Source organism: Anas acuta, chromosome Z (assembly GCF_963932015.1).
Source record: "Anas acuta chromosome Z, bAnaAcu1.1, whole genome shotgun sequence".
Taxonomy (NCBI): Eukaryota; Metazoa; Chordata; class Aves; order Anseriformes; family Anatidae; genus Anas; species Anas acuta.
The window spans coordinates 35,451,776-35,467,732 of NC_089017.1; the positions used below are offsets into that span (position 1 = coordinate 35,451,776).

Genomic DNA, 15,957 nt, shown 5'->3' on the forward strand with positions numbered 1-15,957 from the left:
ATGAAAATCTGCCAAAAATAAATTAAATTTGTATTTAAGAGCTTATGTTCCAATCCTATATATAACGGCTTAAGTTCTTCTAATAAAACTGGATTCTAAATCTGTATAAAGCCCTGACAAGCTTTAAGCAGTTTCAAATATGAATGGCCTCTGTCTGGGTGTCTCCAATTTACTTCTACTCAGGAATGTGCAAATGATTTTATACAGCACGATGCTAGTACCACTCTGTACTATAGTTTTTTTTTGTTTTGTAAATAAAAAACAACAACAAATCCCTAGTCCAGAAATAAACTGACAAAATTTACATTCTTCTCTCTTAAAAAAGTAAATAAAATAACATTATTTAAATGTGAATTAGCTATAAGACATACAATACAATTACATAGATACATATCAATACAGCACATTCAATTTGCCAAAAATTAATGATTACAAAGCCAATATGGATGCTGCCATATATATATATAGATGTATGTACAATGATTATAGCATTCATAATTGCACTATACCTACAACCAGTTTTAAATTACAAGGTGTTTATGAGGGAGCAAAAAACAGCAACTGTTCTTATTATTTTTGTTTTGGAGTTGGGAGGGTTAAAGATGAAAACGTCTCATTAGTATTTATTGTTAACTTTGGTAATCAACTAATAAGCCATTCTTTTTTCCACCTCCCATATGCTGCTGTAAGGCAGCAATTTCTGTGTAAGTGCACTCCAGTGCTACTTGGCATTGCAGATAATCAATTTAATTACATGTCTGACCTCTGAGTCTTCTGTAGCTTGCTAGCAATCATGCACCTGGTCAAAAAACACCTTTCAACTTAAGCTGCAGAATAAAGGCTCATCAACGTGTGCTGCATTTTTGTTGTTAAAAAATTGCACATTAAAATTTCAAGAATGATATTCTCACTGTTTCATTTACATTAATAAATCTTTTTCTAAAGAACATCAAGAGAGGCTATTTGATGAAAGCCTATCAAACGTCTGTGAATCAGTTAACAAGCAACCTTATCAGGAAAGGTTCCCTGTTGTGATCTCTCATCAATAACTTCTTGTTGTACAACTGAATGTGCCTTGATATTATTACAGAAACCAATCTCATGCCATACCTGACATAAAGAGAGATTTAAACTGTCTTACAATAGTAGACCATATGCATGTGCATGGTGCACCTTGTAGCGTATTCACTCACACTGTTGTTTTTGGCATTTGAAAATGGAACAATTTCCAAAAAAGGGAACAAGGGAGCTGAAACTGTTTGTTTGGCAGTTGACTCTATCAGGTCAGTTCCCAACTGATCAGTTTGGCATTTCAATTGGTATCTTATGTTTCAAGAGTATTGATTTATAAAAAGCCAGATTTGGCAACATTAATTTTATACAATAAAAATAATTTTTCTACCGTGGAAAAAAAATTAAAATGCTCTAACTAAGAAAAAACACACAACTGAAGAAAGAAAAAAGAAACAAAAACACTGTCTCAAGGCTGTAGCCACTGGGGAAAATGTAGTGTCCTATGACATTTTTGTTTGGCATTTTTGAATAAAAGAGAGAAAAAATGGCACATGGCAATTAAAAGAGATTCTACCATATTCCATGTATATCCTAGGTTGTGTCTTAATTATTTCATTACTGTCTTCCGTGCACCCTTTCCAAAATGTGAAAATGATTAAATTTAGTATCCATACACAACTATAATTCATTTTTGAAATTCCAATATTGTAGTTCCAAAAGCGAAGACAGAACGAAAACACCCATGTCAAGAATTTAAAAATCACAGTATCAATACTTTGATCCTTCAGAGAAAGTACATACTGTAAAATTAGAATGGACTGATGACTTAATTCTGCTGATAGCATTTTCCTGACCAAATCACTCAACAGAAAATATTTTACCCAGGAACGTAAACTGGGAAAAAAAGGCCATTGTACCTTTAAAAGATAAGGGAGAAGGCAAAGGAGGGGGAGAGAGAGGGTCAGGGAAACAGGAAATCAGCTTGATTTTGCTTCAATAGCAAAAATCTGCTATCCTTTGTAAGTGTATGACTGAGAATTTAAAACACATTGAGTCACAAGGTTTTGCCTAAAAAATGAGGAAATGTGCTGTGAATGTACTTCAGCATCTTTTGGTTTTCCTCCATATAGTTTAAATAAAATCATAATATTAACTACAAACTCTGTGGACATTCACAGAGTCCAGGCCAACAATAAATTAGTATTATGCAAATTGTTTTCACAGATAATACAGTCCCTCTTGTGTATCTTCAATCACGCAAAGTTGGTTTTGGAGGGCCTTGTAGGCACAGTTAGACCAGGTTGTACTCCTTCAGGTTTAACTGAAGGATCGTGTCCTTGACAGCAGCAAAGACGAAGCGGATATTCTCTGTGTCTGTAGCGCATGTGAAGTGGGAGTAGATAATTTTGTCACTGTCTGGATTCAGGTCTACGAACATCTTCAGGATGAACTCTCGTGCTGCTTGTGCATCCCGCTGTGGTCCTTTTAATAAGGAAGAGAAAATTAGTTTTCTTACAGTCAATTCAGTATTTGAACTTCTTTAACAGTGATCTATTTGGAGCATAATATGGAAGCAAGGCTCAGTCTATGATCTTCACGTAAGAGGAGAATGGAAACCTTTTACAAATAAATACTATCATATGCTGCCTACTTTCCTCTGTGAAGGAACTGTTAAAAATAAAGAGCGAAAATTCATTGCATCATAGCTATTACATCCGAGTTTTATTTTTCCTGTGGATCATCTTTCTTTCTTGAGATGACTGTTAAAATGGAGAGATGAAATGGGTGGTTTATAACCACACAGAATGAGTAAAAGAAAGATGAAATCCCTAAAATAAATCCTTACAAATGTTAACAGAATTAGCAAGTTTCAGTATACACCTACTATTTTAAATTATACTTACGTTCTTTTATCACTGCAAAATTTATTTGTTGTATGACAATTTTAACAGATAACATACTGAAGTTGTATCCTAAACTGGCATGACACTGTCATCAACAGAACCTCATTTACATTAGAGATAATAAAATACATGTGCTCTCCAGCTGAAGCTGTTCAACAGCAAAAAGTTCATGTTCTAACAAGTCAACTGCTATCTAAATTATAAGAACAATCCTAAATTAAATCCTAAATTGTAATTCTGAGAAGGATGCAGACTCTACGCAACCAAACCCCATGTTTAGTTTTACACAGGACAGAAGGTAAAATAGCAACTTCCAGAGTAGCACAGTGAAGATTCGTTCACATTCACAGCCCAAAAAGCAGAGCAGGAGCAAGAATGACAGCTGTTGTTCTCCTGTGCTGCAATTCTATTCCACTATTCCAATACAATTTTCATAGGGCATTACTTCCTCGCTCCCCTGTTTCTGGAATGCAGGGTTCTATGAACGTGCATGTTTTCTGTGCTGTCTCCTCCTCTTATTCTTCTCATTAGTCCTGGTCTCGTTACATGGCAATATAAATACCTGCGTTCTGCTGTTACATATAACTCTGTCCTTCAATAGTTATGAAATCTTTACTTTAGGGAGTTAACAAGTACATATGTATTTTTCAATAACTGGATAATAACATTTATTTTTAATACTTCAAGCTTACTACTGCAAACGTTTCTGATGTGAGTAACTTCATAAAAATTAGGTAGCAAAAGCATGGAAGAGAATTCACATGCTTTCCAGCATCTACCAGCTGCAAATCCTTATATCCAGCTGAATACATGGATATATGCACACGAACATATGTATTCATTCATAAACATATACAGACTGCACATTTTCTAGGACCTAGGCATGTATACAGATTTGTAAGCTCTCTAAGACAGGGCGGAGGACTTCTCAACATTTTTACAGTTTCTACACAATTGGATTCTAGTTTGGTCACCCAGACTCAAAAGAAACAGCAGCAACTATTCACACTACAAATATAGCAAATTTATTAAGAAACTCCTAGACTTTCGAAGATAACAATTTCTTCAAAATAGACCATTTATAGTTCTAATCAACTTCCTGTAATTTTGTTAATGCAGTTTTGCAGGAGCTAGACACTGTCTGTCTCTCAAAATCTTCTGAACTATTCAAAGCCTTTATCCATTTGCTAACCTGATGACACCTGTGCTGATGATATAATGTAATTTAAAATTTTCACTTTACTACAGCTCAAGCACGGAAAATTGAGGATTAAAAAAAAAAAAAGATTACTGCCTCAGGACCTTAGAAAGAAACAGGATGTTAGATTTATACTGCTAAGTGGTTATGATCTCAATAACATGGAGACTTTGAAAGTAATTGCCATATAAATCAGTAGTTTTCTTGTCTGCTACAGTCTCTCTGCATGATATACTCAAGACTATGAGTGTACAACACTGTGCAAGAAGTACTGCATTAATGTTTCTCATTCTTTGCTCCCAAATACGTCCCTTTTTGTCTGTTTCACCTCTTCATTCCTGTCTGTAAGTCAAGCCTACTAGTACTAGCTGTGAAAGGATGACTTTGTGTGATATACTGACACTTGAGCATGTCTCAGTCCTCGTTTCAATGCTTCCAGTACCATGCAACAGAACCACTTAATTTAAAACAGTTCAATTCACCATCCTGGCTTGCATTTCTCATCTCTACGCTACTTTCACCACTCTGCTGAAAACAAGAAAACAGAAGGGAGAAGTGATCCAACTGAAAAATATCTAATTCTGATCCCTTCCTCAAACTTGCCCACCTCTCACATTCAGTGTACTGGGACAGTGGAGGACACCACGCTGTGACCTGTGCAAGCCTTTGACTGTAACTCTACCTTGCCACCAGAAGAAATCAGATAAACCATAAGCTTGTCCAGCAAGATCTGCAGAATTAAGAGATAAAGACACTTCAAGACTTCCAGGTCTGCACTCCAACAGTTCCAGCTTTATGAACAGCTCTTCATAAACCTTTTTTTTCCATCACCCACAGAAAAAGGCAGGAGAAATAGGGTTCCTCTGAACTGAGTGGTTGAGTTTTGTCTGTGTTTTCTGGACACATATCTAACACAGATGTTATCTCCTTTTAAGTGGTGATAACAGAATGGCCTGTAGAGTCTTCTTGTGTTCCAGAATGTCATCTAGGGAACTTATAACTATGAAATAAAATTGCAACAACTAGAATATTTTCTATTTAACTGCTAGTTCTCTTCTGCACTATGAAACTAAACTCACTTGTGAACAATGCAATCTGATCCTGCAGGCTAGGCTGTTCACTGTGAACAGATAACTTTCCCTGAAACAGGAAAACAAAGCTGTAAATTTTTCCTATTATTACTCTCCAACTTTTAACATGAGAGATAATCTTTTCTTCAGCTTTCAAAACTGCTGTTCACTCCCTGGTGGGAAAAAAGATATTTTTTATTTATTTATTTTTACCAAAGAGGAGCATTTAGTTTTCAGTCCTCTTATCATGTGAATTTGATTTTCTTTGTTTTGAAGGCCTCCACTCAGTTAACTTAGCTGTCTATCTCAAGAGAACTCTCTGAAAGTTTTATTTCTCTGCTGTATTATGATTTATTTATGATCTATGTATTTTTTCTGAGAAAGCAAATTAGAACTGTTAGAACAATTAGAACACATTAGAACACTTTTACATAAGTGATGTAAAATTAGTATAAAAAAAAGTGTGTTTTTTTTAAAGGTACAGTAAAGGGTTATGAAGAGTGATAATAGTTTCTAGTTTCTGGTAACTAGTGCCACCTGAGAGCTTGTAACACTGCTTTAAGCAAAACCAAACTTCAAAAAGAGAGTATGCTAGACAATATATAAAAATGAGAAATGCATTTTCACTTATTTTTATACTGTAGCTTCAGCTTTTATACTTCAGTTCCAATGCTCACTCCAACGTATGAAAACAAGAAGAATTTTGTCCATTGCTCATGTTGATAATACTCACCTTAACATTAACCATTTCCCATGAAATGTACTGCCATCCTACCCACAATTAATAGCAATACAAAATTAAATCCTAGCAATCTAAAAAATCCCACAAGACTTCAATTACATTTTTAAAAATTCCATGATTAAAAACTCGATAGCACTCGTTTGTTGGTTTTTTTTTTTGTTTGTTTGTTTGTTTTGATAAGGAGGAAAATATCTCAATGGATCTATCTGTCTACAGTTTGGACAAGATTTTACATTTTGTCAGTATAAACACAGCATGAGCTTTGATGTCATTATACTTACCATCATACTCTGGAAAATAATCAACTAGATGGGAGTACATAATTTTCTCCTCTAAGAGATCTTTTTTGTTTAAGAACAGAATAACTGAAGAGTTCTGGAACCATGGATATGTGATAATTGTCCGAAAGAGCGCTTTGCTTTCTTCCATTCGATTCTGGAATAAAAAAGAGAGAGGAATTTAAGTGGTCAAGAAAATAATAAAACCAAAAACAACAATTTGAAATCAACTCATGCCATCTCATTTTAGTTGGTAACAGATCCATTTTACGCTTTGCACCTTCCTAACAAAACGGATGGTTTAAGTGATTCAGCTACAACTGACAAGTAAGCAGGTAATTAAATATCCAGGCATTTTGCAGGTAATTAAATATCCAGGCATTTTCCTTTTGCAAAGTCAACTCCCCCCAAGCATAAGTATTCTTTAAAACATAGGTCATGAACATGAATGCCAGAACAGATACGGATGTAAAGTCTGAATATGCATAGTTATGACCAGCTAATGAACTTTTGGGTATTGAAATGCATGGATTCATATGGAAGGCACAAGTATACCAAAACAAGATATGTTAACAAATTCAAGGTTTACAAGCATTACTTATTTTACAAGACATTTCTAAACTCCAAATGCAGAGACATTTAATTTGTAGAAAGACCAGCTTTAATACACTTGCTAGTAAATTTGGTACCTGAGAACACTTCCTGTATGTCAAAGGCTTATAATAAAACCTTAATGTGAATTGGTGAATTTGTTTCTAACATCATTGGGTTAGCCTTTATTTTATTGCCTAACTGTTCCTTAACTGCACTTTTTGTTATAGCTGAAATGTAAGCAAAGCCTACATTTCTATTTGTAATGATTTTCTGACATGGTAAAATTAATTATGATTTGATATAATTTTGAAAAGGTTAGGCTGACATCATGTGGCTGATGTCAGAGTCAGAACAAAGTGAGTTCAAAACCCGGAATTAACTTCCTCTTTTTTATTACTATTATTTAATGGAGCTGCCCTCTCAAAAGAACAATTTCACCACCAACAGGAAGGCTGTGAATCCTGCAGATTCTGCTTTTGTTCAGCCAGGGAACAATCTGTGAGAAAATTCAGACAGTTCTTAAAATTTTACAGCATGCCGGAGTGATGGATGAAAATGGATAGTGAAATGTATAGCTTGAATAGTTAATACAGAGGAGTGAAATCTTTGCTTTCTTCCAGTCAGGTCTTATGAGTCACACTGATTTCAACCATGCCAGGATTTCATTCAGAGAGAAGAAAAACTGAAATAACAATGGAGCTGAGCATAAAACCTAAATCTTTTCCATATTCTGTATGGATTTCTTGTCTACACAAAACCTTATAGAGAGGTAATGGGAACACCACAGGATTGGTTTTCACTTTCATAGCCTTATGAAAAATGTAAGACAACATAAACTTTAAACTACTGTTTCAATTCTACATATTTACCTGAACTCATCAGCACTTACTATCTTCTAATGTGACATTCAGATAGTGAAATGGCTTCATCACTTGATTAGCAGTGTTATTTCACAATAAATTTATCAGCTATTGATAACTGATAAAAGAAAAGTGCATAGAAAACACAAAGAAATCGTTTTTCTAGAGTAATCGTTCCCCCTCTTCAAAAAACAAACCTTCAAGTGTACTGCAGCATTTCAAACTGTAATTTTGATTTTTTTTCCATATACATAGTACAGAATTGCAAAGATAAAATAAATGAGCTTGGATAAACTCATGACACTTCTCCCAGGAGAGCTAAGAAAACTGTGTTTTGCATAAATGGTTATGAGACACAGCATATTTTCATTTTCTGTTTGAAAGGGATGCCAAACAATATGAAATAGAAAAGGCACGCAGACTAAAGTACAATGATATCATGCCTGAAACAATTTCTGGCATCTAATCAGCTACATTAACTCTGTAAGTGTTCTGTATCATGAAGATACCAGAGGACAGGCACAATAAAGAACAAAATACTATCTTCAATGTCAAGACTATGTGCTTATTTGTTTATTAAGTATGAATCCTTTATAATATGAATTCCACATACTCTTTTTTTTTTTTTCTATTACAAATTTATAAATATGTCTAAAGTCCCTTTGGACTTGATTTGAGGCATCTTATTTAAACCTCTCACTAATTTAGTAAAGATACCACCCAACAAACAGATCAGAGATGAAGCAGGCTTCCATGATTTCAAAGAGAGTTCCATTAACTTAAAACCAATCTAGAATGCCAAAGAAGGAGACTTCCTACTATGAAGGCAGTATAGAAGTGATGCCAAATAATAAAAATAATAAATGTAATGAATGTTTATATTAAAGGAAATAATTACAGCCTTGAGAAATCATTTACAGAAGTGGTCTGTAGAGTAGTCTAACAAAATGGAAAGAAGGCTGAGCTGCTTCAGAAAAATACATAGTTCAGGATGGCAGTAACTGAAATCAGTATAATACTACCAGATTATCCCAGCCTTCTTCACTTCACTGTATTCATTAATACAATCACAAGCTTCAATTCTAAAGAAGCTGCTTGCCTTCAAAATTCATCCAGTTAACTGCATTTCCAGGAAGAGCCATGCTCTTCCTGAATCTATCTATTCTATGAATCTATTACTGAATCTGAGGGAGTACACTTCAAACAGCAGATTGTTGCCCTTGCTGATTTTGCATTATATTAGCCAGTCCAAAACAAAATCAACAGGAAGTCAGAGAATTTTGGGAATGAAGAATGATAAAAAATGCAAACTGCATTGAAAGAGCCCACTGGAGTAGAATGAATTCTTATGGTACAAGGACCTTGCCCTGCACAGTGGCACCAGTTGAGGATATTGGGAAGGTGAGACCATCGAGTCTTGCATACTAACAGGTATCTATGAGGAATAGTAACTTACAGATATTATCTCAGAGTGTACATCATTACAGAACAGCCTTGATAGCATCTTGAATGAAGCATAAAGCAGCTATTAAGATATCAGGAAGGTTACAGAAACATTTTCTAAAGAGTTAGTGATAAACTGCCCAAATCAGTTAGTAATTACATTGTAATTACAAATCAGTCAAGAAAAAGATCACTCTTCTTGAGTTCTGATATTGACAGGTTCATGAATTTCCTTGATCCTTCCCAAGGAAAATATCACTCAATGTTATGATCTACCCTACAACAGGGTGGGGGGAACAACACTTTGGCTATCACTAGTTATCTTTTCTGACTGTAAGTCTCATTGCAATGTTCTGCAGTCATCTATACCCCCACAAAAGACACATAATAAGACAGTACCACTAGAACATCAAGAGGACAGATCTGTAAATGCAGATTTCACATCTTTCACATAGTTAGTAAGAGTATCTTGCAAAGCTTCATAAATATGTTAGTTAAGAAAATTTCATTTTAGTTCATGACATTCATAACTTTATGAATAAGATACTAAATAAGTGCTGCAGTCAATATTATTTTACTGGAGGGAATGCTATATCTTAGATGGAATAATGTCATGAAGGAATTGTCCATGAGCTTGTCTGTTTTCTCTAATTGTTGTATAAATTGCTGTAGTACAATTATTGTCTTCTACAGTTCTTGCTTATTTTAGCATTTGAAATGTCCATGGGGATCCTCTGAGTGAAAAATGTCAGGTATATCTGACAGCATTGTAAACTACGTAGCAGTAATTGCAGTGGTGTTCCATTAACATAATAACTTAGACATCTAAAGATCAAACCAAGAATTTGTTTTTTCAAAAAATACATAAATGAATGATGTCAACTCTGTTCTTTTTAATGTTACTGTTTCTTTTTCTTTTTTTTACCTTTATTAACCATACACCTACTAAAAATATTGTGGTTGAGAACTCAAAGGGACTCAGACAGAAGAGGGGAAAAAAGCCAGTATCATATGTCCTAAATTTATACTCACTTAAATAAAAAACAAACAAACAAACAAAAAACCACTACTCTTTTCTCTGTCTTCTTGGTGCCACAAACTGAACTCACAGGATGGACATTATTATCAAGGTGGGATAAAACAAAGTATTTAAACACTGTAAAAACCTGATATGTCTTCTCTGAAGAAAAGAAAGGCACTCATATGTTGACCTTATGTCTTCTGTTGACGTGTAGGTGTAACGAATAAAACGTAAGGAGTCTAACTCTTCTGTTCCCTCCCAGTAACTCCCCTATTCAGGTGAGTTGTCTTCCCAAAACTGAGCCCTTTCTTAGAAACTAAGTAACAATGCTTACTAGTTGCCTGAATTATGGGAAAATCTCACTGGCTTTTCTCTGTACAGAGGCTTTTTCTCTGTCCGTAAGAGGAAGGTAGAGAGAATCTCATTAAATGCATGTTAAACTCTCCACACTTTTCAAAAACTGTCCCAACTCCCAGCACTGTAAACTTGAGATTAATACCTATCATTATGAAAAAATGATTGGCCTTTTCCTTCATTTGAATACTGTACCAAATATTGAATTAAACCATTAGCAAACAGTTTCATAGTTTCTGATTTAACAGAGGAGAGTGAGGAAGTTTCAAAGAAAGCAAATGGACAACAAAAAAAAACAAACCACACAGACGAAATATTATAGCTTAAAGATTAATGGGAAGTGATGGACTTTCTAGGAAAATATTGTATTTGGAAATTAAGGATTACTTTTGTTAAATATTCCACTGAACAACTCAGCATAGTTAAACAACTCAGCATAGTTAAAATCAATAGCAAGTGCAGTCAATATTTGTGGGGGTAGCTGAACAATATCCAACACAAGCCCTGAAGGCAAAAATTATGAGAAGAATTTTGTTCTTACATTATTAACATGTAAATAACATGGATTCAGCAAAGCCACTCCTTTGCTTAACATTAGGCATAAGATCATGATGGCACACGCTGTTAGGAAAGTGTCTAAAGGAAAATACCATTATACACTCTTCTACTTCTGTCATATGCTCTTTCCCTTCTGAGAATCTATTCCCAAGAGGGAACCTCCTATATTCTCTGTGTTAAGACAGTGGGACACATATTTGGAGAAGAATTTTGCCTTTGTTTCACCAGAATCTACTCATCATAAAATTAGTAATGGCAACCTACAACAGTTCAGAATCAAATTCTTCAGGTAACAATACTACTGATCCTACTCAATACACATTCTGAGTCCGGCTACATGGGTGGTATCAGAGTAAGGTCTACATCTATAAACAGTGCAGTTAAGATGACAGAAGTTATCACTGTAAGCTAGGAGGACACAGAGACCACGACTAAGTACATACACACTGGCAGGGATGCTGCTGCTTTGCTGATACCAGTAAGAACCATGCAACACGAATGAGTAACAGACACATACTTAATCTGTTTAAATGCAAAGAGCTGCAACTGGTCACTGTGACTCTCACACATCTTCTAAATGAAACAGCTCTGAAATGGGAGCAGAGTGTTAACCCTGAAATGTTGGCTGGAAAGCAAATTCAGAGCTCACATACTGTAGCTTTTTATTTATGCAGGCAATTGGCAACACAGGAGCAGGTCAGTCATTGTGTTGTCTCAAGCACTCTTGAAAACCTCTGCAGATAGAGACTTCAACACCTCTCTGCTTTCTTCTCCCCACTGACAAGACATTCAAAGTAAAAGTGTTTCCTAATAAACAACCTGAACGTCCCAACCAACAATTTGTGTCCTTTGCTTTCTGCTATATTGTCTACCTAGAAGAGCTTGGCTCCAAGGAACACTTGCAACTCTTCAAATATTTGCTGGCAAGTATCAGCCTCCTCTTCACCAGACTAAATGTGTTAAGGTCACTTCTCCAGTCTTCATAGGACATGGGCCCTGGACCGTTCATAGCTCTCCCAAGAGTTGATGTGATCACGAAATTGCATTTGTAAATCCTTTGCAGTGATTCCACATGGAAATGGAAGGGAATTGTATTAAGGATGTTGAATAGACATTTTGCTATTTTATCACTCAGATGTGTACCCCATAGATGTTTTGCAGTAATTGAAAGACGGCCTAGAGATTTTTAAATAGATTTTATCTGCTTGAGCAGATAAAGCAAAATAGGCCCTTAATATACCTTAACAGGCTGAACATCCTAACACAGCTTTACTATCTTATTTTAGAATGATTCAAGAATTAATCCCAAATCATTTTTTGACTCATCAATCTCTGCTTAGCCTTCTGCAGTCTTTCATCCCTTTGTTTATTCAATGTCTAGGAGCAAATTAACTTTTACAGACTTCATGGCAGATAACACTATTTCTGTTACACAAGTCATTTCTCCAACAATACTGCTGATCATTCCTTAAAATTTCTCCCAATTTTCTGTTGCTAATAATAGCTTGTACCATCGCATGCTCAACATTTCCTTCATTAAACATATGCAACATTACTATCATATCATTTTAAATCAGTTTAACTAAAGAATGTTTGACAACACAAAATTGTTGCATTACTCACTGTTTCTGCAAAACACTCGTCATTAACAAAATACACTTTTTCTTACATAAGAAACAGTTTCATGACACAGTATTTGTGGAAATAAGGATGGGACTACGAGGAATATAGAAAAAGGCCAGCACTGAGGATCTGACCTTCTATTAGATGCATCCCATAAAGGAAGCCGTGCCAAACCAAGCTGGACAGTGCAAATTTTGAAAAGAGGGCAGGAGCAGTATTTAATAGTTTGATCAAACACCAGGTCTGACTTCATAAGCCTGCTCTACCTCACCAAGTCGCTTCCAGCAAAATTGTACTTCAGTTTCAATGTAAAAGGCTACAGAAAGAAACTTGCCAATAACTAATGCACAGAAGTGTGCAGCTGGAGCTGATGCAAGTGTTTCTCAGCAGCTGACAGCCGTTCTCAGCAGTGGTGACAACCTTCAGAGCAACAGCTCTGACATGAGCAACCACTCACTGTGGCCTCACTGGCTTTGCAAGTACCTGGCACAAGGAACATGAGCAGCACCATCACTATTTTAACCATTCCCCAAGATGTGCTGGCCCAGGCAACCTCCCTTGTTGTTCTTTAGTCTGTGTTCTTTACCTGCATGCAACTGAACAGAGGCATACTGACATTGTCAGCTGTTAACTTCACTTTCCTTGTTATGATAAACAGATGTCAGCACGAAATTCTCCCATCACTCTCCACACAAACTGACACAGTCACCAATCCAATGTAACAGAACCATCACGAAACACAGAAGAAAAAGTAAAGAAGACAGACTCAACAAGTGAAGAGAAATTTGTTAACTATAAACAGATTGTATAATCTTGGACAAAATTACTCCATTTCCTTATTAGATGCCAAGATAGAAAGCTGCACTTACTCATTAATCATAGGAATGTCCACTTTTATGACTAGAAACTTCTCTATAAAATCTAAGTAAAACAAAATTTTTCTACCACGTACCTCTTCCTATATAAAAGGTCTTATACTAATAAATTATTGTATGACAATGAAACATTGACACAAATATAAGGAGACATACATACCGTTTTCTCACATTTTTATCAAAATGCAATTTCTGACATTTGCTCATTTTTAAATAGATAAAAAAATATACTTGCTTCCACATAGTTTTTTAATCCCCTTTTTCAGTTTTTGTGTTAAAATTACTCATTTCTAGTTTGGAATTACTTATTAAAAATTCTTAGTTACTTATTGCTCTGGAAAAATATGCAATTAGTTCTGCAATTATGAAATTGGTATAATTTATAAACACTTGGTTCTAACAAGTCATATCCTTGAAAAAACACCTGAAGAGGGCTAAAATAACATTTAGAAGCCATACCCGCTGATACCCAGTGAAGAGAAACCAGCACTTCCCAGACAACAAAAACAGTGCTTTGGCAGAAGACAATGTACTACATTAATCTAAAACAATACAGAAACAGTAGTGGAATTACACTCAAAAATGTCTTTATAATTGTCTAGAGTGGCATCTAGTGGGCATACTGTAAGTTACATACTGAGCAAAAAATGCTCTTATCACAAGTTTTCTTAAAAACTTGAGTAATTTAAGTAGCATCTGCTAACAATGCTAGGAATTCAGAAATCTTGAGGGACAGAATTTCATTGAATTGATGAGTGATAAGGTGGTGAGGCATACAAGCATTTTTAAATTAACAGCTTGCACTGTACAGACAACTGTTTATGCTAACCAGGAATGTTTATTCTAGTGATAGGGCATTCAGAGATGGTAACTGCAGAAGAGGAGATACTAACACATGAAAGCATCAGAAAAAAAATAAAAAACAACTCAAAGATCACAGTATTTCAGAAGTTGTTCAGTATCATCGTAATGTGTATTACTTTACCTGTGTGTTGTTTTTTTTTGGGGGGGGGGGGAAAGTCTGTGTTAGTTTGCCATATCTCGCTTCTCCCAATATGGCTTTCAGCATTTATTTAAGCAGAACTGCCTGGCAGCACAGAGACCCTACAGTGTATTTCTTGGCTAAAAATTTAATAGGGCTACTACTTTAAAATTGGGAAATAACAGGAAATCAGGAAGTGGGAGGTCAGCAGTCTTCAGCTATGTAAAAAAGTAAATACAGTATCAAAAATGGAAGGACTTCTGTTTTTTGCCACCAGTGAAGCATAATCTTCAAGTTACACTGCTACAGCTGACTACAAGACACAGGACTACACTGGCCGTACAAATATTTTCAGGAATAACACAGCAAGTGAATACTTCAAACACAGAGCTCACGAATAATTCCTCTATTTGATTTGCTTGCCCTGACTCTTTCTGCAAACCAGCCTGAGGAAAACAAGCTGCTGATAGAAGACTGGGAAGACGACTGCATAGCTAAGAACTGTACTTGTAAATCACCTGGGAGAAGAACTCTAACTGCTCCATCAACTTGAAATTGCAGCATTGCCCTCGGAAATATATTGCAATTTCATGCACCCAGCAGAGGGACAGATGAATCAAACGACAGGTAAAATCCATCAAAATCAGCCTGTTCAAAAACCACCAAATCACAGAAATACTGTCAAAATAAAATTGGTCCAAAAAGTGGCCAAAAACGTTAGTCCAAACATTGTCGTCAACATATTTTAAATTGTTAAATTGATTTTGATGAAATGAATGTGGGTATAATCAGTTTTTCATGAATATCCACATACTTTCGAGAAAAATGGGTGAAAATCTTTTAAAATAAAGTTGTCATTGAAAAAGCTCCTTTTCTGGTCAGTTTTTATGCTGGTTATTGAACAAAAGAAATCACAACCTTCTTTGCCAGCAATTGCTGCCAATAGCAACATTTACCAGCAGCATTTCTGGCAAACCTGCAAATGGGTTCATGTTCAACGTCCCATTTCCATTATGATCTACCACTTTAACAAAGACAAACAGGCTCTGGCCCTTCCATATGCAAATGTTCAATACTAACACTTCACATTCAAAGTGTTCTCTAAACAAAACCCAAAAAGATAACACATATGCATGTGTGAGAACATGTATGAACAAATACAATACGAACAGCAAAATAGTTTTGGCACAGAAGATTAATGTGTTGTTTTCTCTAGTTTCCAAATAAACAACGAGTTCTGGAGATCTTAACTACCATGGAAGTAATACTGTTAAATAATTTTGAAGATCATTTGAGGATTTTAATTCTATCTCTCTGTCCTATACCCAATTGTTCTGGATTGCTGAATGTTGAAAAAACAGACAACTGAAGTATTATGTTTATTCATGGTGCAGAAAAAAAGAAGTGCTCTGATCTCAATATTGTTTTCTTTCAGACTTCG

The 15,957-nt window shown here is 35.3% G+C and overlaps 1 protein-coding gene across 1 annotated transcript in view; it reads right to left on the reverse strand.

Annotated features, from left to right (window-relative positions):
* Positions 1-212: 212 nt before the first annotated feature.
* LOC137847929 (guanine nucleotide-binding protein G(q) subunit alpha) overlaps positions 213-15,957 on the reverse strand; it is a 130,284-nt gene continuing 114,539 nt past the window's right edge. The window contains exons 6-7 of the mRNA XM_068666638.1: positions 6,210-6,363; positions 213-2,496 (exon numbers count right to left, since the gene is read on the reverse strand). Of these exons, the coding sequence (XP_068522739.1) occupies positions 2,306-2,496; positions 6,210-6,363 (345 nt within the window). The 3' untranslated portion in view covers positions 213-2,305. The remainder of the gene's footprint in view (positions 2,497-6,209; positions 6,364-15,957) is intronic.